The 23,058-nt window shown below is 38.2% G+C and overlaps 1 protein-coding gene across 1 annotated transcript in view; it reads left to right on the top strand.

Annotated features, from left to right (window-relative positions):
* Nucleotides 1-3,458: 3,458 nt before the first annotated feature.
* The window catches only part of ARHGAP18 (Rho GTPase activating protein 18), a 175,355-nt gene continuing 155,755 nt past the window's right edge, over nt 3,459-23,058 (top strand). The window contains exon 1 of the mRNA XM_033103378.1: nt 3,459-3,856. Coding sequence (XP_032959269.1) covers nt 3,813-3,856 — 44 coding nt within the window. The 5' untranslated portion in view covers nt 3,459-3,812. The remainder of the gene's footprint in view (nt 3,857-23,058) is intronic.

Here is a 23,058-nt window from a genome sequence, read left to right as displayed (position 1 = left end):
TGCATAGCAGAATATAATGGAGACAACGGTACAAAGGCAAGGGGGACAGGAGAAAGTTCCCAAATGCTATGCTAAGAAATCTAGTTAATTCTTAATTTTAGCATTCTAAATAGGAAAGTGAAAAAAGCTTATCTTAGACAGGACGGTTTTGACTGCAAGGAAAATCCAATTTAAAGTGACTTTAAACAGATTTTATTGGCGCACATTCCAAGAAGTGAGGTAAGGGAGGCATTTGGGTAGGTAATTCAATTCAATGATATTTGCCAAGGATTCAGGTTTTCCATCTCCGCTCTCCACTTTGTACAATGCTGGCTTCTTTATGAGGCTGATCTTTTTAAGGTGGAAAGATGGTTTTCCCTAGAAGTAGGGTCTGCATGCTTACTCGTTTAAAAATGAGACATTACTAGATTTTCATAATCCTTTCTTGCTAGAAATGAAGAACCTTCCTGAAGCCTGTGGCAAACTTGCCTGTCCTTTTCTTGAGTTAAAATTGGGTCACGTATCCAGCCCTTAGCCAATGAACAGCAAGGGTGTGGTGTTACCATTACACGACTCAGAGCAGTCAACTCGTTGGGCAAATGGACTATTTGAGGAGATAAATGAATAAATAACCATCATGGGGGATTTATTAGGAGAAAGTTGGGAGGACTCTGCCAAGGCAACCAACAATGTTCGCTGTAATGGCAAAGGTATTTTAGGAAGAGACTTTTAGGGAAAGTATGGAAAAAGAATTAGAAAGTTAAGAGATAAAAATAGGTGGCTAGTTGGACAGTTAATGCAGCAATCACAGGAAGTGATAACCCAAGTAGTTGACAGTGGAATGAATAAATGGATCGGCTATAAGCCTTACTAAAAAAAAAAAAAAAAGGTAAGAAAAAGAAGAAAGAAAGAAAAGAGTAGAATCAGAAAGGGAACACAAAAAAGACTTTCACAAAGGAGGGGGGCAGTGAAGCAGTTTAAGCCTCGGCTTTGGCGTCAAGCTGACTTGTAATTGAGCCCCATCTTCAGCCTTATTTCCTGGGGGAAGGTCCTCCAGAGGAAGGAGGCTGTAATCTAGACTGGTAAGCACTGATGAGCTGTGGCACTTAACAGCGTGGACTTAACACCAGTCTGCACCTATTAGCTATATTATCTCGGCCTCTCAAAGCCTTGGTTTCATCATTAGAGATGGTAATATTCTCTGTACTTATCCATTACCAGTTATTGTTGTGGACCTGTTTTCTTTTGACATCTGCAAGCACTGTATACTGTAAATTAAAAATGCAACATTGTGATCAATGCTATAAAAGATGCTTTTTGTGGTGACTGAGTGTGATGTGTGTAAAGAATTTAGCTGTGCCTGGCAGAGAACAAAATGCCAAAGAAATGATTCCTATGACTTTGTCATCACAACTGAGAAATTCTTGGCTTTGATGATTAGGACACCCTGGGTAACATTTGAGAACCAGATTCACAGCAATATTATAATGAATATTTTTTAAAAATGTAGGAGGTGAATGAGGGAGATGGTGGAAGAAATCTCTGCTATGAAATAAAATGAGTGGGCCCAAATGGCCCAAGGGAAGGGCAGATATGCTTCCACTTCTGCTTCTATTTCTATTCAGGCCAGAGAAGCAGGGATTAAAGACCATCAAACAGCTCCACCCCAGTTATCTGTATTTACCAAGGAGGCACAAATCGCTCTGCATTTTCCTATCAAGTTATGAAATCTTTGATTTGGTTATATTGAAAAAAATATTTTTTCCTTCTGGAATCACTTCCTCTAAGAAATGCCCCTAAATTAACTCTGCCTATTTTCTTATGTCTCCTATGCCTCAATCTAATCTGAAAGCACATGAAAAATATTAATTGTACAGAGGTATACAATAATATAGATGCAAAGAGTCTCTATCCTTAAGGAATTCGGCTGGTGGTAGGTGGGGCATGATTTAGCTAAAGACAATCCAGAAAATGTGGTAATAAAAGTGTGCACTGGAGAGGCACAGGGGAGAAAACCAGAAAGGGCTCTGGATTCCAGAGACACTCACGTAGCACCTAAGTCTTAGAGGGAGAGTAGAACGTAGTCAGAAGAGGAAGGGAGAGTGAGAGGGACAGAGGGAGAGAGAGAAAGAAACTTCCTGGCCTAAGGGTTTGGATGAGTAGGCCAGGGCATTACCTGGTAAGGATTCAAGAAACACCTGACTCCCCGCTCACCCATGTTTTCTGTATGGACTCTCATAGGCCCACCTCTCAGGCTCTAGTTCCATTTTAGTCATGAAAGCCTCTTGGATTCACCTTTCACAGACTTGGCAGAAATGATTGGCTAGAATTTTTCAAAATGAGATAATTTTATCTGCACACCATGGAAAGTCAATATCGCTGGCTTCAATAGTAGCATAGAGAACATGGTTCAATTTGGCAAAGAGCATCGTAGGGAGCTGGAAAGAAAAGAAAAAGAGACACACACACTCACCACCATCACCGCCACCATCACCACCTCCACCACCACAACAGCACAAAAATGAAAATTATATTTAAAAGCCAATTTTTTTATGCATTGGATAATTACATGACAAAAATTTAGTGTATTCCTATTTCCAAATATTTGGCCAGCCAAAATGCAAAGCTGAGAAGCTCAAGAGTTAGAATATAGGACCATAGCAAATTCAAGAATTTCAGCCTGCCTGTGAGTGCCATTTATTAGATTATCTAAGAAACCCACAATTATTTCTCACACAAGCATTAATGAATGAAGCACTTGCCATTTACCAAGTCCCAAGAAAGGATTTGGGTTTATAATTATGAATAAACAACGCTCCTGCTTTCACTGAGCTTGCCATCTGATTTAAATTTCAAAATGTATGTTATTATAATACAGATTATTAACATTTGAATTTCAAAAATTGCACAATTACTTTATAATTGTTTTACTTAAGGAAGTTATTGTCTATAGGTAGATTTTGCTTGTGTAGAGATCAATTAATTCCTGACACATCGCCTAGACTTTCAAATATAGGCAATTCCACACCTCATCTTTGAGCGACAGTGATTTGCTAGGATTAAAAGCCTTTCACTGCCTACACCACATATTTGGCCCCAGAGGCAACTTACTTGTGCAGGGAGAGAGCTAAAGACCAAACACTACTATGTATTAGCTTCCAAACATCTCTATAAACCTATCAATCAAAAATATTTGCTAAGAGCAATGCAATGTGTCCTTTTCCTTTCATTTTTGCTGCAGAGGGAGATGGGGCCAAGGTCATCTCCAGCTTCAATAAATTACCTCCACTAAATCTCACACTCTGCTCACACCGCTATTCTCCCTTTCTCAAATCTGGAAGAGAAGTGACCGTTCTCGGTTGAAAGGCCCATGTGGAGCGGCGGGGAAGCAGAGCATGCTCAGTAGCTGGGGCCGCTTTCAGAGCTCACGGCAAGCTTTGGCTTGGCATCAGGGCTTCTGCCGCAGCTGATGATCCTTGTTCCAGCAAAGCTGATCATCTTTGACCAATAACGTGTGGCTTTAGCATCCTCAGCCGCGCAGCGAGCTCGTCAGAAGCCCGCCAGCCTGAATCCACTACCTGCTCAGCGCGGGGCTCAATGTCCTCGTGCCCACGCTTCAGCGGGGTGCTTAAAGGAGCTGCTGGATGATTGAGCAGAAATGACAGGCTTGTGGTAAAACCGTGACCGGCGAGTAAGAGCCGCGTCTCTTCTGAGCCAGAGAGAGGTGTGTCACAGGAGAAGGTGCCCTGGGAAGAGTCTTGCAGCAGCTCAAATCATCGCTTCTTTCTACACTTCTTGTCACCCTGGCTTTCCCTGCTCTTGACCTGGGAAAGATGGTTACAATAGTAACAAAGCTGGTGTACTGCTTTCACCTCAGGTAAGGAGAGCACCTTTGCATGATTTTCTCTTTTCGATGTGTTTATTAGCTCTGAAATCCACAGCTGGGAAAGGTCATTTAACTATTAGCCTAATTCTCACATTACAAGTTTGTTTTTAACAAAGACTGAGAAAACGGACTTTTTGTGGGATTTTTAAAACCCTTTCCTGGTGAGCTTGAAAATAAGTATTAGTGTTCTTTCTTACTTCTGATATGTTTGACCCTGTTCCTGACCTGCTTGGTAAAGCTTAAGTCTCTATTCCCAAGAGGTTAAAAGTACGTTCCCCCTGCCCCCCAAGATTCCTGGCATATTCTTAGAAAAGGTATTTCAGGCCATATAGGCAAATGGATATCATAATCAGTAGCCCTTTCAAGATGATTATGATTTCAGTTTCAGCCAACAGAGAATAATTAATAATATTAAAATTCAACATCAACCTAGATCAGTATTGAACTTAAGCTGGCTAGAAAGGAAATATTCATACTACAGTTATCTGGTTACTTGTAAAAACAAAACAAATGCTCAGGATTTACTCGAGAAATAAATAGCCCACACATTAAAAAAAAAAAAAAGTAGCGCCCCTATAGTCTTTGGGTGTTGAGTAGGATAGCTTCGCCGCAAAGGCATCAGTTCAAAAGTAAAGAAATGTATTCACGATGTAGCTTTGTGGTTGCAAATTAACATTTTTGATGGAAACTGTGGAGTCAACATCTTCAGATGGCTCTTCATGAAAAAGAAAAAAAAAACGAGAGGAGGGTTTCAGAACATAAACCAAGAGCATCTAAATGCATGTATTTAACTCTGTGCTGTCAAGGAAAAACTACCCAAAATGTCATGAAATAATGGCTACAGTTTCAATTACTATTAATTTGGCTAGAGGTTTTGAAAGGATCACTTTTCCAAGTAAATCCCAAGTTAATAAGCAATAGTAGGTCTACAGGTATTGCCTAACATTTAGTAATTGTAATCAAATGGGGCAGAAAAATGTTGTTTTTTTTTCCCCCTACTCTGGCATTAGATTTATTTCCTGCTTAATCTAAAGATAAACTTATTAGTAACAATTCATTTAAAACAGTAACCATGTGTTATTTCTCTAAGACAGCAAATAACTTTTTTCTTATCAAAACTGAAAAATTTTACAAATCATGCAGTGATAAAGGAAGAAAAAAGACAAGGAAATATTTCATGTCGAGTGGTAAATACCGGGGGGGGGGGTGCCAAAAAAATGTACACAAGTGGACACTTTGGTCAGCGTTGCTCAAACAGTAGGTCGTCATAATCAGAAGTGTCTGGACGCTGATGGTAACCGCTTTGAGCACCCCTTGTAATTGCAGAAGTCAAACGTGACTTATATTTATCTTTTGTTATCGGTATATATTGAGTATTACAATTTTAATAGTTTTCCTTTCTTAAAATGTGTATTCAGTTTTTTGGCACCCTTTGTACTCGACTGAAAAAGTTGGAATTTCTGGACAGATTATTGCTTTTAAAGCCTTCTTTTAAACATAATTTAGTGTTTGTGATGCATTTTCTTGTGGGCTCATTTAACTGTGATCAAGTGAACAGCTTCAAGTAAGAGAGTGAGGGAAGGATCAAACTTGTGTGGAGGTAAAAATTTCTGTTTTAAATTAATTCTGTAGCGACTAGAATCCAATTGCATTCAGTCTAATAGGTTTTCTTCTACAGAAGGGACAAAGTTCTTTAAAGTCTCATTACTAGCCTGGGACTTGGAGAAATCCATTCCTTCCTCCCTTTTCTGGTGTAAATATCCTAACTTTGCATTTGCAGCATCCCAGTTCTGAGCTCTCAGCTGCCCTGTGGCAAGACAAAAGCTGCCAGGGGTACTCTGATGTTAATACTAGTCTGGTCTCTGACCCTTATCTGTTCCCTCACCCCCACCCCACCACGCCCCCAGCCCCTCTCAAGCAGATCCCCCAACCCAGGTGTCCCTCAGTGGAATTAACATAAGAAACACCCTTTTCTCCCAGTGACTCAAACTTTTACTGAGAAAAACTGTTTTCCAAGGCCTGTCTCTGTTTGTTCTTGTTGGTCTCTTTCTGTGGAATGGTTTCTGGGAAGTGCTTTCCCCCATCTAGTCAGCCGTGATCATTCCTGTGCTAGTTAGACATAAAATCTGTTCTAATGTTAAGAACTGCAATCAACAGTCACCTAGAATAGTGCCTTAATGATCAGGTGGAAGAAGAAGAGAACGGAAAAAAAGTTGTTTCCACCTTTGGATATTGAGGAATAGGTAGACAGTTCTGTTCCTTTTCTCCCCGTTCATCCAATTATGACACATGATGTCTTCATGTGTCACTATCCCAGAGTAAAACTATCCCAGTGGAGGGCGCAGCTCAGCTCCCGGTCCAGTTGCAGGGGGCGCAGCCCATCCTCCCACGTGGGAATTGAACGGGCAACAACCTTGTTTTCGAGAGCTCGCTCTCTAACCAACTGAGCCATCTGGCCACCCCTAGAACTTTAGTCTTAATATGCATGTTTCATCTGTCTTTTCCTTTATTAAGGAAGAACTTATATCTGCTTCTTTATTTCTACCACTATTTTTGAAATAGATTTAACTAGTATTTAGGATTACTAAAACTAAAATACTAAATTACTAATACTAAATTAGTAATAGTAAATTACTAATACTAAAACTACAGTGAACTACAGTTCAGCTGTAGTTTGTTCACTTGCGAGCTGCCACATGATCAGAAATGTTTTTATTTTAATAATAAAATATAGAACTTTCCAGCTATCCTCCCGTCAGATTTTTTTTGCAGCAGTCTAAGAGCTAATCAATTATCTTTGTGTAGCACAAAAGGTGTACGTCCTTGTCACTGATTGCTTTTGATTTAATCAATGAATTTTCCATTTCTTAGGACAACTTCTAGCTTTGGTTTTTAGCAACTTAGGGAAAGGATCATTGTATCTGTACAGAACTAGAAAGATTAAAATATTAATTGGAGTCTGGGCAAGAAGCTAGAAATACCAAACTAGTTCTAGGGTTGATACTATATGTTCATGTCCAAAATTCCAGGCATTCTGTGCTTTCCTCAAAGGCATAGCTTTTAGCCCAACCAGCAACTTTAAGATTATCTATCAGTGCTAGGAATTCAACTTGGGAATACAGATAGATCCTAAGGTTTGTGAATAATGAGGATAAGCCTGGTATTGTTTTCTGTGGAATGATGGTGGGGGTGGGGGATAAGGGTAGGTCATGACTGATTTCAAAGATGCAAGTCCAGTTGGAATCTAAGTATTTGCTTTTCTTGGAACAAATCAGTGTCTATTTTGCACTCCTTCCTCCTACATTTTTAAGTTTCTTGTGTTATTGTATTTGAATGTTTTGGTTATAACATTTAAAGAAAGTTGTCTTTCAGAGTTAGCCTGATGAATCTGTTAGAGAGCTTAATTTCTACGAAGTTCCCCAGTAAAACCACACAAAAGAACAACCTTAGCTAAATCCCCATTTTCTGCTTCTGTTTCAGTCTGTCATACAAACTGGCAATTGTGATGTCATGGCATGCTGAGCAAGAAAATGCACAATCTTAACCACTTCCCCAAGCACATCATAAAATAAACTTGAAGGCAATGTTGAGGTAAAATCTTTCGGGCTGGTAATTTTTTCCTTCCCTCACCTTCCTTACCAAATGTTTAATGAGCGCCTATGAGTATATGATGAGCTCTGTTGTGATATTCAAAAATAGGTGTTTGAACAGGATGGATAAGGTTCCCGCTGTCAAGGGGCTTATATTACAGGTGGGGGGAGAGAGTGGTGTTCACATGGGGAAGGAGACAATAAATAAGAAACTATCGGGTTATTTTAAGTGCTATGAAGGGCAGACAGAGAAATAATATAGAGTGTGACTTTCAATGGGACACTCAGCAAAGCCCTCTCTGAAGAGATGACGTTTGATCTGGGAACGGAATGAAGTTGCTGAGTTTGTTCTGGAGACAGGTGTAGTGTGGGCAGAATGGAGAAAGGCATTAGGGGTGGGAGAGGGTTCCGGAAAGGTGTGGTGGTGGGGAGGGGAACATTTAGGAACCACCCTGGGCAGAGGGGGACAGGTGGAGGGGGAAGTTAAGAGATAAGATCAATGGGATAGGCCAGAGCCAGGTCAGTGAGTCTCCTAGAGACTGATTTTTTTTAAGTGCATTGAACTTTACATTTTTTTTTAATATAACGGGGTGCCAAAAAAATGTATACACATTTTAAGAGACGTTATCTGTGCTCAAGCAGTAGTTTGCCATAATCAGAAGTGTCTGGACGCTGATGGTAACCACTTTGAGCACTTTTTGTAATTGCAGAAGTCAAATGTGACTTGTATTCATCTTTTGTTATCGGTATATATTGAGGATTACAATTTTAATAGTTTTCCTTTCTTAAAATGTGTACACATTTTTTGGTACCTTCTGTATATATTTTTTATGTTTTAGTTAAAATCGACATATAATATTATTAGTTTCAGGTGTACAACATAGTGATTAGACCTTTATATATCTTACGGAGTGATCACCCTGATAAATCTAGTACCCATCTGACACCATACACAGTTATTACAATATTATTGACTATATTCCTTATGCTATACCCTGCAGGCCATGGCTACTGTGTAGCAACCAATTTGTACTTCTTAATCCCTTCCCCTTTTATATCCATCCCCCTCAACCCTTCTCTCATTTGGCAACCCTCAAAATGTTCTCTGTACTTATGAGTTTGTTTCTGTTTTGTTTATTCATTTATTTTGTCTTTAGATTCTACATATAAGTGAAATCATTTGTCTTTCTCTCTCTGAGTTACTCCACCTGGTAAAATACCTTCTAGATCCATCTATGTTGTTGCAGAGGGCAAGATTTCTTTCTTTTTTATGGCTGAGTAATAGTCCATTGTATATATGCACCACCTCTTCTTTATCCATTCATCCATTAATAGCCATCCAGGTTGCCTCCATATCTTGACTATTGTAAATAATTTTGCACTGAACATATAGATGCACATATCTCTTTGAAGTACTGGTTTACATTGTAAAGTAGCACTATGGTTGCTTAATGGAGAATGCACTGTAGGGCCAAGAGGGAAAGCTGGGAGGTCAGGGAAGATGCTATAGCCATAGACAAGAGATGCTATTGGTAACTTGAACTAAGAAGGTAGCAGTGGAGATGGAAGCTGGCACGTGTGCTTTCTTCAGTAAATTATACTTTATTTTCAATTACAGAAGTAAGGTATTTTTGTTGTAGAAAACCTGTAAAATGTACAGAATGTCCCCAAAGATACTAAATCATAATCCCACCACCCAAACTTAATCACTGTAATATTTTTGGTATCTGTCCTATAGAAAATTTCCATATCGCAAACGAGTGCCACTATATTCCTTGCGATTTGAAAGGCTAAATTTGACTTTCTGACCTTCTATGTAAATTGTATTGTTCACTATTCCTGCTTTTACAAAGATTTGGGTACTAGAACTCTCATGCCATTTTTGGAATCTTTTCACTACAGGTCTCCTGGTAAGAGGCTGAACTTGGTTGGGCCTGCCCTGGCCTGTGGTGGACCAAGGAAATCTTTGGTGCTGGAAGGACCAAACATTGATTTTTTTTTTCCCCCCTAGGTTTTTGCTTATAGACCTTCACTGTCCAGAAGCACGGGAAGAAGTGGGCTTCCCCAAGGCAGGGATACCTGAAACATGAACGGGAGAAATTTTGTAGTAGTCTCCTATGGCTCTCCAAGAATGTGCCTGTTTCACCTCTTTTCAAAATGCATTACATTTTATAGGTGTGTCATGTCTTGGTTATTGTTAAAAATACTAGTAGTTTGTTTGCATTGTTTTCAAGCTTCCAGAGTGGTTTCAGATAAATCATTCTATTCAATAAACATTTTCAGACTACATTTTATCTTTCCCCAAACCTCTGAAATTCAACTGAGTATTTATAAGAGAACAGAGTTTATCTTTGTATTCCATGCTTGCTTCTTCTTTTGTTATATTTCCTGATTCAGGGAAGAATCTTACCTGTTCTAAAATCTCTTGAATGAGAAGGATTGAGAATGAGAATGAGAAAAGAATCTCTTCTTTTGCTCTTTCTTCCTCATCTAATAGGAAAGAATATTTTTGCAAGTTCAGGAAATCTTCTCAAATGTTTACCTCCCATCCATTTTACTGGACACTATTTTGGTTCAATCAATTCCTTCCATCTTTCACCGGGCCTGTTAAGCATTATTCTGCAGTACCCCCTATTTGGTCCTCTGTACTACAGCCAGAGTGATCCGTTGTGGTTTTTTTTGTTTGTTGGCTTGCTTTTAAGTGTTTGATCATGACAGTTTCCAGATTATATGATATAATACTACATATCCATATAATCTCTGAAATTCTCGGGCGTATAAGGTAAAATATGCCTTCATTTTCTGTCTCCTTCCCTTTCTCACCATTTTAAGCCATGGTCTGGCTATGTTGATCTTTGTTTTGTGAATGTGTCAATCTGGAGCTTTACCCCTGCTGTTTCCTCTACCTGGAATAATGTTCTCCTTCTTCTCCAAGTGGCATAATCCTAGTCATTCCTGGAGAACCTGACTTAACAACTTTTTTAGAGCTTGTCACTCATCCCTTTTACATTTCCAGAGCAATTCGATCAGCATTAAAACATTGCTTCTTTCTTTTTTTTTTCAGTAGCCTCTCAATGATTATTTATTTCATGTTATTACACAATGTCTATTGTGTACCTACTGTGTGCCAGATACGAAATTATTTCTGGAAGATATAAGGATGAATAAAATGTGGACTTGTTCTCCATGAATGTACAGTCTAATGACAAGATGCCCACAAAGAGAGAGGCTATGATAAGGTAAAAAGCAGGATGCCATTTGGGGTCATTGTTACTATTATTATTACAGATTTGGGTCTCTCTTTGGACCAGGCTTCTTTCTTCAGCCCTGTGGGCTTACTTAAGCAATTAGTTCACTTAATCCGGAAACCAATAAGCTGAGATTTGTGAATTAATGGGCCAGATAATGTGGCTTATTGGAATAGACCCATCACGATTGGAACAACAATTTAGTATCAGATATCTCCCTGGTATTACTTCTACATCCCAAGATTCCCTCAACTAATAGTACTATCAGATGTCTTTTCTCATTCCCTGCATAGAGAATATTGTTTTTGTTTTTCAAGTTGACTTTATTTTTTCAAGCACTTTTAGGTTCATAGCAAAGTTGAGAGAATGGTATGGACATTTCTCCTGTCCCCTGGCCCTCACACATGCCTAGCCTTCTATTATCAACAACCCCTACTAGAGTGGTACATTTGTTACAAATGATGAAGGTACATTGACACATCATAATCACCCCGAGTCAACAGTTTACCTTCGGGTTCCCTGTTGGTGCTGTACCTTCTATGGGTTTGGACAAATATATAATGCATGTAGCCTCCATTATATTACAGAGTGTTTTCACTGCTTTACAAGTCCTCTGAGCTCTGCTGGTTCGTCCTTCCCTCTCTGCTAACCCCTGGCAACCACTGATCTTTTTATTGTCTCCATAGTTTTGCCTTTTCCAGAATGTCATATAGTGGAATCATAGAGTCTTTTCAAATTGGATTCATTCATTTAGTTATATGCATTTGTTTTCCCATTGTCTTTTTGTGACTTAATAATTCATTCTTTTTAGCACTGAATAATATTCCATTGTCTGGCTGTACCACAGTTCATTGTTTATTTCTAATGTGTTTTTTTTTTTTTTCTGTTGGACTTGGGTTTATGCGTGTAGGGCTTTGAGCTTGAGTCCAGGCAGATACCAGGTTTCCCCGAAAATAAGACCTACACCAAAAATAAGCCCCAGTTAAGATCGTGGTCCAGACGGACGCATTTAATACGTTATGACGATGTTCCAGAAAAAGATGATATGACTGTATTTAAATAAATGTAGATTGTTGTACATGAAAAAATAAGACATCCCCTGAAAATACGCCCTAATGCATCTTTTGGAGCAAAAATTAATATAAAACCCGGTCTTATTTTCAGGGAAATATGGTATAAGACCTGGTCTTATTTTCGGGGAAACACGGTAGTATGCACCTGATTAAAGTTTATTGAGTGAATAAGTGATAAGTGAATAAATGAGATGACACTTTCTTTCCTTTTCCTTATAGTCTGTCCTCTACCTAGAAGCAGCTTTCATATTGGATAAGTTTGTACTCATGGGAGAGTATGCATTCATGGGTGAGGGACTTTTCATTTTGTTTTTTTCCCAACTTGTCTGCCATCATTTTTAGAACTCAGGAGTCAGCAAACTATAGCCCTTGGGCCAAATTTGGACCTATCCCTGTTTTTGTAAATAAAGTTTTATTGGAACACAGACACACCTGTTCCTTTATGTGTTTTGAATGGCAGAATTGAGTGGTTATGACAGACCATATGAGCTGCAGGGCTGAAAACATTTAGATCTGGGCCTTCACAGCAAAAGTTTGCTGACCTCTGCTCTAACCCAGGGAAGGAGTTGGAGGCTGAGATCAGGGTGGCACAAGTGATCACTTGCAGGAACATTTCCTCAATAGCAGCTGTTGTGTACTTTTACACAGAAATAACATCTCTGAGATTTATTTTGATTTGTGTGTTCAATATAGAAGCTATAAAAGAAAATCTGGTGAAAGGTCTCATTGCTTTGTTTTAGTAATTACACGATGATGATTTTGACCTAACTCTGTTTTGGATTAAATTCTCAAATGAACAAGAATCAGAATCACCTGGAGGGTTTGCTAAGCTGCAGAGTGGTGCCTCTCCCCCTGCGAGGTTCTAACTCAGTAGGTCTGGGTGGTGACCCAGAAGTTGCATTTCAAACAAATTCCCAGATGTTACTGATGCTGCACCTCTGGGGACCACATCTGAGAACCATTCATTGAGAACAATAGTCCCAAAACTTAGGTGTGTCTCAAAACCACCTAAGAAGTTTAAAATGTTTTATTTTAAAAATAAAACACGTTTGGGCCTCACCCCCCCGCCCCCGACTTATCAAGTCAGATTCCCCAGAGTTGGTCTGTGTTTTTAAAAGAATGATTCTGAAGGATTACTATTTAATCATCATGCTTGTAGAACTATCATCAGCGCTTTGCTGGTTAAGGTGTGTATAAGATGTTTTGACTGATACGTTTGAAGTACCAATTAGATGTAGATTTCATTACATTGTCAGTTTTAAGAAAAACTAGAAACTGAAGTGTTGTTTATTGTATGTACATTACATTTGTCAGTGGATCTCAGTAAAAATAGAGTCCAAAAAGTACACTGTGTTCAATTAAGCGAAATTCTTTTTGTTTTCCTTAGTAAATTTGATAAGTATTAGTTTGTCAATTTTGTTTTTCCACTGTGTAAAATTAATTGTAATTGTATACGTGATATTTCCCTTTCCACTTTTCTTGAAAGGAAGGTTATATTTTGAAGGCAGGGGGCAGGGGGTGGTTGTAGTGGTGATGGTTGTGGGATGAACAGCTCATCCTAGTCATGCTTTTATGGTAGCGAATTTGAATGTGCGAGTGCCTCCTAGAAATAACTAGAAATGGCATGAGAGAGAGAGAGAGGTCTTCTTTCTTGGCTGTTCCTCTTGTGTGTGCAGGAAGAAAACATCCCTTACCATCTGGGTAGGTGTTTTTTTTTAAACAATATAAAACACTGTTGCTCTGGATATGCTTTTGTTGAGACACTGTTTCCTCTCCATCACCATTTCAGCATACTACATGGCTGTTTTTAATTTTGTTGACTGCTATTTGTAATGTTCTGAAGCTGAGTATGATGTCAGAATACAAATCAGGCGAAACAACGATGAACAGTAAATGTGGAAGAACCAAATCCTTGGCACTTGGGCAGATAATGTAGTAACCTCAACAATCTTGGGCCATACAAAAAACTCTTAAACACTGTGTATATGAAGTCCAAGCATTTTGATCACGCTGTTGGTCTGCACACTTAAAGCAAGCAAACAAACAAAAACCCCAGCTCTTTGGCTTTACAACGATAGGAATAAACACCAAGATTTGGGTTTAAGATTTCCAAATCCATACAACAAAATAGCCATTAACTTCTTAAACTACGTAATTCTATATTAATGGAATCATGATGATTACTAACATGTAATGTCAGAATGTGAGTCTGACAAATGGCTTAACCAGAATAATGTTCTGAAGTATGGAAAGGCTCATTTTTAAGTGCATTTGGATTAATTCAAATTTCCAGCTGGCTGTCTTGAGTGAACATTTTCACACTGGGTTTTTTTTCTTTCTTCTTTCTTTCTTTTTTTTTTTTTTTTTTTTTTTCATTTCGTTAGGAGATTAGAAAAGATATTTGGAAGCTATTGTGAGTTAAGTAGAAATGAAAACCTGTTATTCTTTCCTTTTCATAAACTCATGGATATCACTTGCTTATGCCTCAGTCAGCTCTACAAAGAGAAGCTTTTATTCCTAGGGATTTATTTTTATAGCTGCTAGAAGGCAACAGCACCCAGGAAAACCCCAACATAATGGATAATAGTAATTCCTTATTCCCATCATTGTTATTAAGTACACTCATTGGAAATGCAACGACTAGTTATTCAACTAGAATTGATTGAAATGGAGACTCTTAATGATAATAAATTTTTTTGATTAGCTCATCACTTTTGCCTGTTTGAACGTCATTTCTCAGGTGGGAATACTCTAGATTCCTCCTTTATACACAGGCAGGGCCAGTGACATGAGCGTAGCTGAGGGCTCTCCTTGTTTTGAGCAAAAGGAAGTACTTTGTGTTTCTTTTTGCATTGTTTATAGGATCATAGTTTTAGTCAGTGAGTTCCCAGAATGAGTATGCTGTGCCCATGTTCAGATGGGCCCTGTGCTTGGTTTAACGCTCTGCTGTCACTGTCGTGAAACATTGAATACTTTTTGAACAAGAAGCCCTGCCTTTTTATTTTGCACTGGACCCCACAGTATTGTAGTACGTCCTGACCACAGGAACTGTCTTATTCATCCTTATTTTCCGTGCAGATTTTTAGCATGGTGTCTGATGTGCATATAAGTGAATGAATGCATGCTCCCCTTGTTCTGAGAACAAAATGAATTTAGTTATTGTTGCTTTTTTCATTGATCATAGAAGCATGGTTTAAAATCACTGGGTTCCCAAAATAAGTATGCTTCAGGTACGGTGAGGTGGATGGTTGAGAGTTTTGATAAAAGTGGCAGGAGTGAATAAACTTTTAAAGAATACAGGTCCTCTGGTCCCACTTCAATCTTCCTGAATTAAAATTTCCTGAGAATAAAGGTCAGGAATCTGTGTATTTAAAAAGCTTCCTAGATACTTACATGCCTGGGCATGGATATGATCTTCTCTCAAGAGGCTTTGTAAGGCCTGCAGGTCTGTACCCAATAGTGGATGTGGGTTTCTAATTTGTCTACGTTGTCAAGAAATAGGCCTGTTTCCGGTGACATCAAGTGAAATTTAAGAGACAATGGGAAAGAGCTAGGATAAGAATTAGCACAACACACATCAGTCCAGGATAATATTTTGTGATACCAACAGGGCTACCATTTGTTTAATTGCTTATGCCTCTGCTGGAAGGAAGGGATGTGAAAACTCTGTGAAGCTTATGCTCACCAATTCCCTAAGTATGAAGTCAAAGTTAGTCTTACAAACCGTGCAGTAGCATAAAGCACCAGTCTGCTATAAGCTGCTGGCCTCTTCTCAGGTTTGGCAAGATGACGAGATCTACTTCCAGGTGGAGGTACTCCGAGGGGAATGTAGTGGGGAAAGATCTGACAGTTAAGCTTAGTGCTTTCCTGTGCAGTTTGGATGTGGGCCTTTCCACAACTAGCAAGAATTTTGGGCACGGGGCGAGCGGGGGTAAGAGTGGAACAGAGGGTATCTAAAGGGATCTGTGGATGTAGACTTCTCCATCCCTCCTGGTACTAAATGATTCCTAGGTTTTCATTTAGAAAGCAAGGCTTCAGTGTGGGAGTACATTTTACCCACATCAGAATAGGGTGTATTATATGCATCTCTTAATGAATGATGAAGATGCTTATGAAACACAAGTCTCTCAACACATAAAGAACTTTGTAACTCCAGACATGATGGACATGTACAAAGTTCATGATGCTGAATGACAGTGTCTAATTTATGAGAAACACCTAAGAAAGAAGTTACAAGAGGAGAGGTGGAACCATCCGGAAATGTCTCCTGCCTGAAGGTTTTTGTGTCCTTTTAGGGCAAGCATCCTCAGAGCTCAGGAGCAGGCCACTAATAGCTCAACACCAGACTGTCACTGCCTGTGAAGAGTTTTCTGGTTCAGACATACTTGTTAACCAGTGCAGGAGGAGACTGGGTATAGTGAGTGGAGAGGTAGAACGAATAACAACTAACAGCAAGGCGTTAGTGATAAAGATTATTCAGAAAAAGTTATTTTTTAACCACTTGCTCGATTTCATTCATTACTCAGTAACTATGTTCTGAGCACCTATTACGTGTCAAGCACTGTTCTAAGCTCTCAGATACAGGAGTGACAAGGTTAATTCCTGAGTCATGGAACCTGAATTTTGATGAGGAAAGAGAGACAATTACTACTTACATCAGAGTTATGAGTGCCATGAAGAGAATGCAAATAGTGTTACGTGAAAGATACGGACATTACAATGGGTGGTTGAAGACGTGGGGATGTCCTCTTCCTTTCATCTACACCACATGTAATTACTACATGAATTAATAGTTGTTAACTTGTCAGGGGCTCCATTCCCTTATCTTAGGAACCACTACCAAATTCACATTGTTGGCCAGACCACTGAAGAAGGATGATTGATGGGGCTTTAGACTAAATTTAGTACTGTCTGTTTTGTCCCCTACTGTTATAGCCCCTTTCCAGTTGTTGGGCGTGTGTTAATTGAGGGCTAAAGAATATAAGCTTGCACTAATATTACTGTCTTTTTATTATAAATATGTTTGGCTGGCTTGAGGAAAATGGAAAACAAAAGTCTGGCAGGCGATGTTTTCTTCTGCTCGTATTCAGGTTGACTTGAGGAAGATTTCCCCTTTGTTTTGTATTGACTGAAAAAGAAATTGGGACTGGCTAGTGAGTAAACAATAAGATTTTTTTACATTGAATCTTTAAATATTATAGAATACAAGAATGTGGAATGAATCAACAAGTGAGTTTAATAATATTGCATATTTTTGTTACAGATTTAATACTTCATATATTTTGATTGAGATGTTAGGCCCTATGGGATAATAATAATAATGATCACTTTTTAAAATCTCGGCTTATAGAAATTTTGGGCATCATTAAAATGACTAAATGCAGAGCTAATATGTTACACATAAGAATAGATAACCTTAGGACTTTTGAATTCTGAATTAGATAATATAAAAATCTAATCTTGTGTTGCACTGATATAGATGACGTGATTTTAAGAACACCAGTTAGAGAATTCAACTGAAAATTCATGAGTAGATGTATTTTTAAATTTTAAATACATAAATTTCTAGATTTACAAACCATGTTTATGAAGTAAAAATGTTTGTTTTAAATTCTAGAGTTTTAGTATCTTGGACCATTTCATCCAGTCATTCCCATTTTATATCTAAGGAAAACAGACTTAAGGAAGTTAAGCAGTTTGCTTTAGGATCTGGGGATTATTTCACTCTGACGTATTTACAGACCTTTTTTTTTTTTATAAGTGCAGAGGCTATTTTACATAGCGGTTATAGACATTCCTGGATGGGGATCCTTGTTGTTTTTGTTTCTTTGTTTCTCCACCCCCCACCCCATATGTACTAGCTCTGAACTTGAGTAAATTACTTAATTTCTCTAAGGCTTCCTTTCCTTATCTGTAAAGTGTGGAAAATGGTTATGCCCTCCTCCCTTAAAGCATTATCCTAGAAATAACCACAGGCAGCGCAGAATGGTCCATAGAGAAGGATATCGGGGAAATTATTATTATTGTTTAAAGTAACACAGAAATACTTCTCTCAAAAAGATCTTTCAAGAATGTGACATTTGTAAACAGTATACATCAGAAACACCTAAAATATAGAAGTTTTCCTAGTTATTTCTGATTAAAGAAATCAATGTCTGTATTGCAGCAATCTTGTTCTTGAAAACTTAGGTTTCGTTAAGTATCAGTTGTAGTTTACAACAGTGTTATTAGTACTTGTACCAAATAAATGACTTTTGTTTTGCTTTAAATTACAGGTAATATGTAAACAACAGAGACATTATATAGCTCTTGCTGGGTGCCAGGTACATATATCACCACATTTAATCCTCACAAAAAAAAAAAAAAAAACCAATGAGATGGATATTATCATTATCCCTCTATGACAGATGTTGAAACTTCACTACAGAGAAGTCAAGTGGAAAGTCTGAGGTCACTTGGCTGGTAAGTGGATAAGCTGGGGTTTGAGCCCTGCCTGTTCATCACCAAAGCCACTGCTCTAACTCATGACACTGTGCTGTGTATGGCATGGGAGGAGAGTTGCTAGTGGGAAAAAAGGATACTCCAGTTCATTGTACAAGTCTGTATTTGGTGCTGATCCAACCGATCACTCCATTTTACAGTGCTACTTAGACAGTATTAAAAATAGTTGCCATTAATTGATGGCTTCCATGAATCATAAAGTCTACTAGGGATTTCACACATTTTTTTTCTTCATAACAACCCTCTTAGATAGATATAATGATGCTCATTTTAGAGATGCTGGAACTGAAGCTGAGGGAAATATATCACTTTCTCCAAATCACAGATTTTTGTCTCACTCCTAAGCCACTGTAATACTTAAGTTTCTATTAAATAATTGTTGTATATATCTCAGTTCTGTGCCACTGAAACTGTTCATGAATGATGATGATTATGAACAGTAACTAAAGTAAGTCATCAGGATGTTATGGGGAATACCCTCTATCATTCCAAAAGGAAATCTCATCCCATACCTGTCAAAAATGATCTGTGTTTTACCTCCAGAAAGCAGTGAGTCCGCTTCATACGAAAAATAAGGGTGGGGCTTTAGACTAGATGATCTCTTTTTTTTAAAATAAAGTTTATTGGGGTGACAATTGTTAGTAAAGTTACATAGATTTCAGGTGTACAATTCCAGACTAAGGCTCTCATTTTCCCAGCCAGGATGAGAATTTAGCTAAACATTCCCTTAAGTAACACTAGATGGCGCGTGAGAACAAAAGAGATGGGAGACATTTATAGGATGAATACACGCCACCTTTATTTCGATTGGCAATAGAATTTATTTTCTGGAGTGAGTCATTGATGATTCAGGCTACCTATAACTAACGTAGAGAACACCTGGCCTGATATTTTGCCAATATAAAACACGGCTTTGTATCCAGTTTGGAGTAGAAGCTTTGATTAAGTAGAAAGCCAATTCTTTATTTTTGGCAGAACATTAACTAAATGGATCTCTTGGCATCATTTCTATTCGGTAACTCTGGCCTTACTGTAGCAAAATTAAACTGAAAATCTGAAAAAGACAATATAGTCAAGGAATACTCCTATGAGCTGTATAAAATGAATTTTTATGATTTTTTTTGGATATTACAGTATACATTACCAGGAATGAAGGCTTGTGACATTATGCAGGGTACAAAGAAAATAACCAAAAAGGTACACATTTATGCTCTAGAGGTCTTTGTTTTTAGGTCATGAAACTTCCAGACCTGGGTCTCTGTTAACTCAATTTATTTGTGTTTTCAACTATTATAATTTTTTTTTTTCATTTCTCTTTTGAACATCTGTGCTTTCTTTGAGGAATTGTACAGCCTAGTGAGGCAGAGTAGAGCAACAGGGAGAAAACAAAGGGACAAAATGGCAAGGGTGGAGACAAAGAATGAGGTATCCGGATCAGGTGTTCTAATGTGACCCAGGTCAATACAATTCACATTTTCTGAATGTCTCTGAAGAGATAAATAATGGTGGACAAAGGATTAGTGTAAGCCCTGTATCTTAAAAAAAAAAAAAAGAAAGAAAGAAAGAAAAAGGAAGGGACACACTAGCTTACGTAAAATCTTAAAAACAGCTTTATAGAAGAGATGAAAAATAGCATCCTTTAGGGAAAGCCTCATGAGTGTCTTTGCATTTCATAACCACAGAAACCATTAAGAACTAAAAACTTGGAGTAAAGATGGGCCAATTGTAGTGAAGCAAGTTTAAGAATGAATTTATTGAATACTTACTATGTGCCTAACATTTGCTATTGTTTATTTGTATTGTCTCATTTAGTTCTCCCAAGAGTTCTGTGAGGGTATGTGTGTGTGTTTCTATTATTATACCCACTTTATAGATGAGAAAACTGTGGTTTAAGGCAGTAAAGTGCCAAACCCAGGGTCTAATGGCTACTGATTGGAGGAGCCAGGTTTATTTGATTTTTAATGTCCATCTTTGAACCATGTCAGTATGGATCTTCCCTTGAGATAAGTGTGGCATTTGAGGGCCAGACCTAGTCCATACTGTGAATTAATTAAAATAGTCTTTGGATATCCTCTCAGTATTCTCCTATTCCTTTCTCACTCATGCTCCAGTGTTCTCACCTCCCATCCTAGTGGCCCATCAAAAAAAAGGAGCTATTTTACCACGTAGTGTGATCCCCTACAGGTAACAAACACTGGGCTGTAACCCAGATTCTAATGTTAATAGCCAGAAAGAGAGAATTTCTTGAAATTGAGTGGCTGCTTTCTTGGACTTGAACACAGTCCATCGTATTCAACACCAAAAATTGTATGAGGCTCATACGTGGAGAGATAATTAACCTAATTTCGATTACCCTAACTTTGAGAGGGTAACACAAGCATTGAAAATTTTCAGGAAGGAAAACTTGTTTTGTTTAGTCTCACAGATCATCCAATATATTGAAACAGGCATTCCCAGCTCCATGCTGGACTTGTCTTTAAGAAAGTTATCTATAGATCAATTGTTTCAGTAACTTAGGAGGCAGATGGGTAAAAACTATTATGAAACATGTTATTTTGGCACAAGCACGAGTGAGACCTTGGAGAACAGGATGTGGTTCACTGTACGCTAAGTATGTGCTTGCTGCGTGACTAAAATCGAGCAGATCTCTCGATTTCAGTCTCAACCTCATCTGTAAAATGTGAGGGTGGGGCTTCATGAGTTTTAACATCTGTCCCAGCTTAGGATTGTTTTAGGCTCCACACCTGAAAAGAGTATCCAAAAGTAGGGCATGTAATTTTTCACGGCCAAAAATTCTTTCAGGACAGTGTTACAATAATTAATATTCAAAAGTTCTCAGAGATACTTAGATGAAAGCTCAAAAGGAAAGATGATCACGGCTGAGAAAATTCAATGAGTAATTAATTGCAGATGACTAACACTCTTCCTCCAGCCCTCCTCCCCCTTCTGGAGCACAGAAACAGGATAAGCAATACAAACGACTCCAATTCTTTCCTAGCATGCCTCAAAGAACCTAAGGAAATTTCTGATGGGATTTCGCTTGCTTAGTTTTGTATCCTTGTTAATTATTGCGAAATAGAATCTCTTTAATATCTAACCTCATTTGCAATTCTGAACAGTCTATATAACATCCTTTGTCAACAGCATCAAATAACCACAAATTTCGTTTCACACAGAAGTTGGTAATACTCCATCTCCCCTGCTTTCTCAGTTCTATATATATGTTTTTATTGCACTGGTATCTCACTTACATGTGAGATCTAAAGTGAGATTCCACTTACCTGGAATCTAAAGAAAAGCAGAACTTGTAAAAACAACAGATTGGTGGTTGCCAGGGGTGGAAATGGGTGAAGGTGGTCAAAAGGGACACATTTATAAGTATAAGATAAATAAGTTCTGGGGATGCACATTTGCAGCGTGGTGACCATAGTTAACTATACTGTATGGTATATTTGAAAGTTGCTAAGAGAGTAGATTTTGAAAGTTCTCTTACAAGGAAAACAATTGTAACTGTATGAGGTGATAGATGATAACTAAACTTATTGTGGTTATCATGTCACAATATATACATGTATCAAATTATTATGTTATACCTTAAACTAATACAATAGGAGTCAGACAATTAAGTTCGCGAACTCATCCTAAAAAAAGTTCTACATACCTCATTGCTGAATATCACTAAGCTCACCTTCAAAGTACTCCTCTTGGGAAGCTATGCACCAACACCAGCACGTAGTCCACCCTTCAGAGCAGTTTTGGAACTCTTTTTCTGGAACGGCCATCAGAGCTGTCATCATATTACCCTTGATGTCTTGAATGTCATCAAAATGTCCTCCTTTCATTATTTCCTTTATCTTAGGGTAAAGAAAGAAGTCATTGGGGGACAGATCAGGTGAATAGGGAGGATGTTCCAATACAGTTATTTGTTTACTGGCTAAAAACTGCCTCACAGACAGTGCCGTGTGAGCTGGTGCATTGTCACGATGCAAGAGCCATGAATTGTTGGCGAAAAGTTCAGGTCGTCTAACTTTTTCACTCAGACTTTTCAGCACTTCCAAATAGTAAACTTGGTGAACTATTTGTCCAGTTGGTACAAATTTATAATGAATAATTCCTCTGATATCAAAAAAGGTTATCAACATTGTTGCAACAAGTTGGAAAACTTTATTGTCATCGTGTTATTTGTCAATTATTTCTCAATAAAACTGGGAAAATTTAGAGCAGATATGTGGTTGGTCTTGTAGCAGAGTGGTCTGTTTTTCTAAGGGGGGTGCTGGACAATGGTAACAAGAGCTCAAACTTAGTCCAAGTAAAAGTTTAAAGTAGGGAAGCATTGTCGTAGGCTGGGTCAGTGGGCTCTGAAGTAGAAACTAGAATGGGAAAGCATTAGACTTGATCAGGTCTTAGAAGCTGTTCATCTTTCTTCCCTTTTTCACATATAAGGAAACTAAAACCAGAGAAGTTATAGCACTTGCCCATATTCACATGATAGTTTCGTGTTAAAGTCAGGGCAAGATTCCAGGAGCCCTGATGCCTAACTCCAGAATTCTTCCTCCATACCACGTTGCCTCTCTGTTCCGCAATTGGATAGAGAGAAGAAAAATGGAAAGCAGATAATTTGCAAACTATGAAGTTCTGCTGAATTAGTTGATTTTTTGTGTTGGACTCCTATTTTGACATCATGAGCTTCAAAGCTCATGATGGTTTTGTGTATTACAGAGTGTACAGAATCTGAATAATATAATTATTACTTTCAGGAGAAAAAGTGTGTGTAATTAACC

Source organism: Rhinolophus ferrumequinum, chromosome 3, assembly GCF_004115265.2.
Source record: "Rhinolophus ferrumequinum isolate MPI-CBG mRhiFer1 chromosome 3, mRhiFer1_v1.p, whole genome shotgun sequence".
Taxonomy (NCBI): Eukaryota; Metazoa; Chordata; class Mammalia; order Chiroptera; family Rhinolophidae; genus Rhinolophus; species Rhinolophus ferrumequinum.
This window is presented reverse-complemented; position numbering and strand designations above follow the sequence as displayed.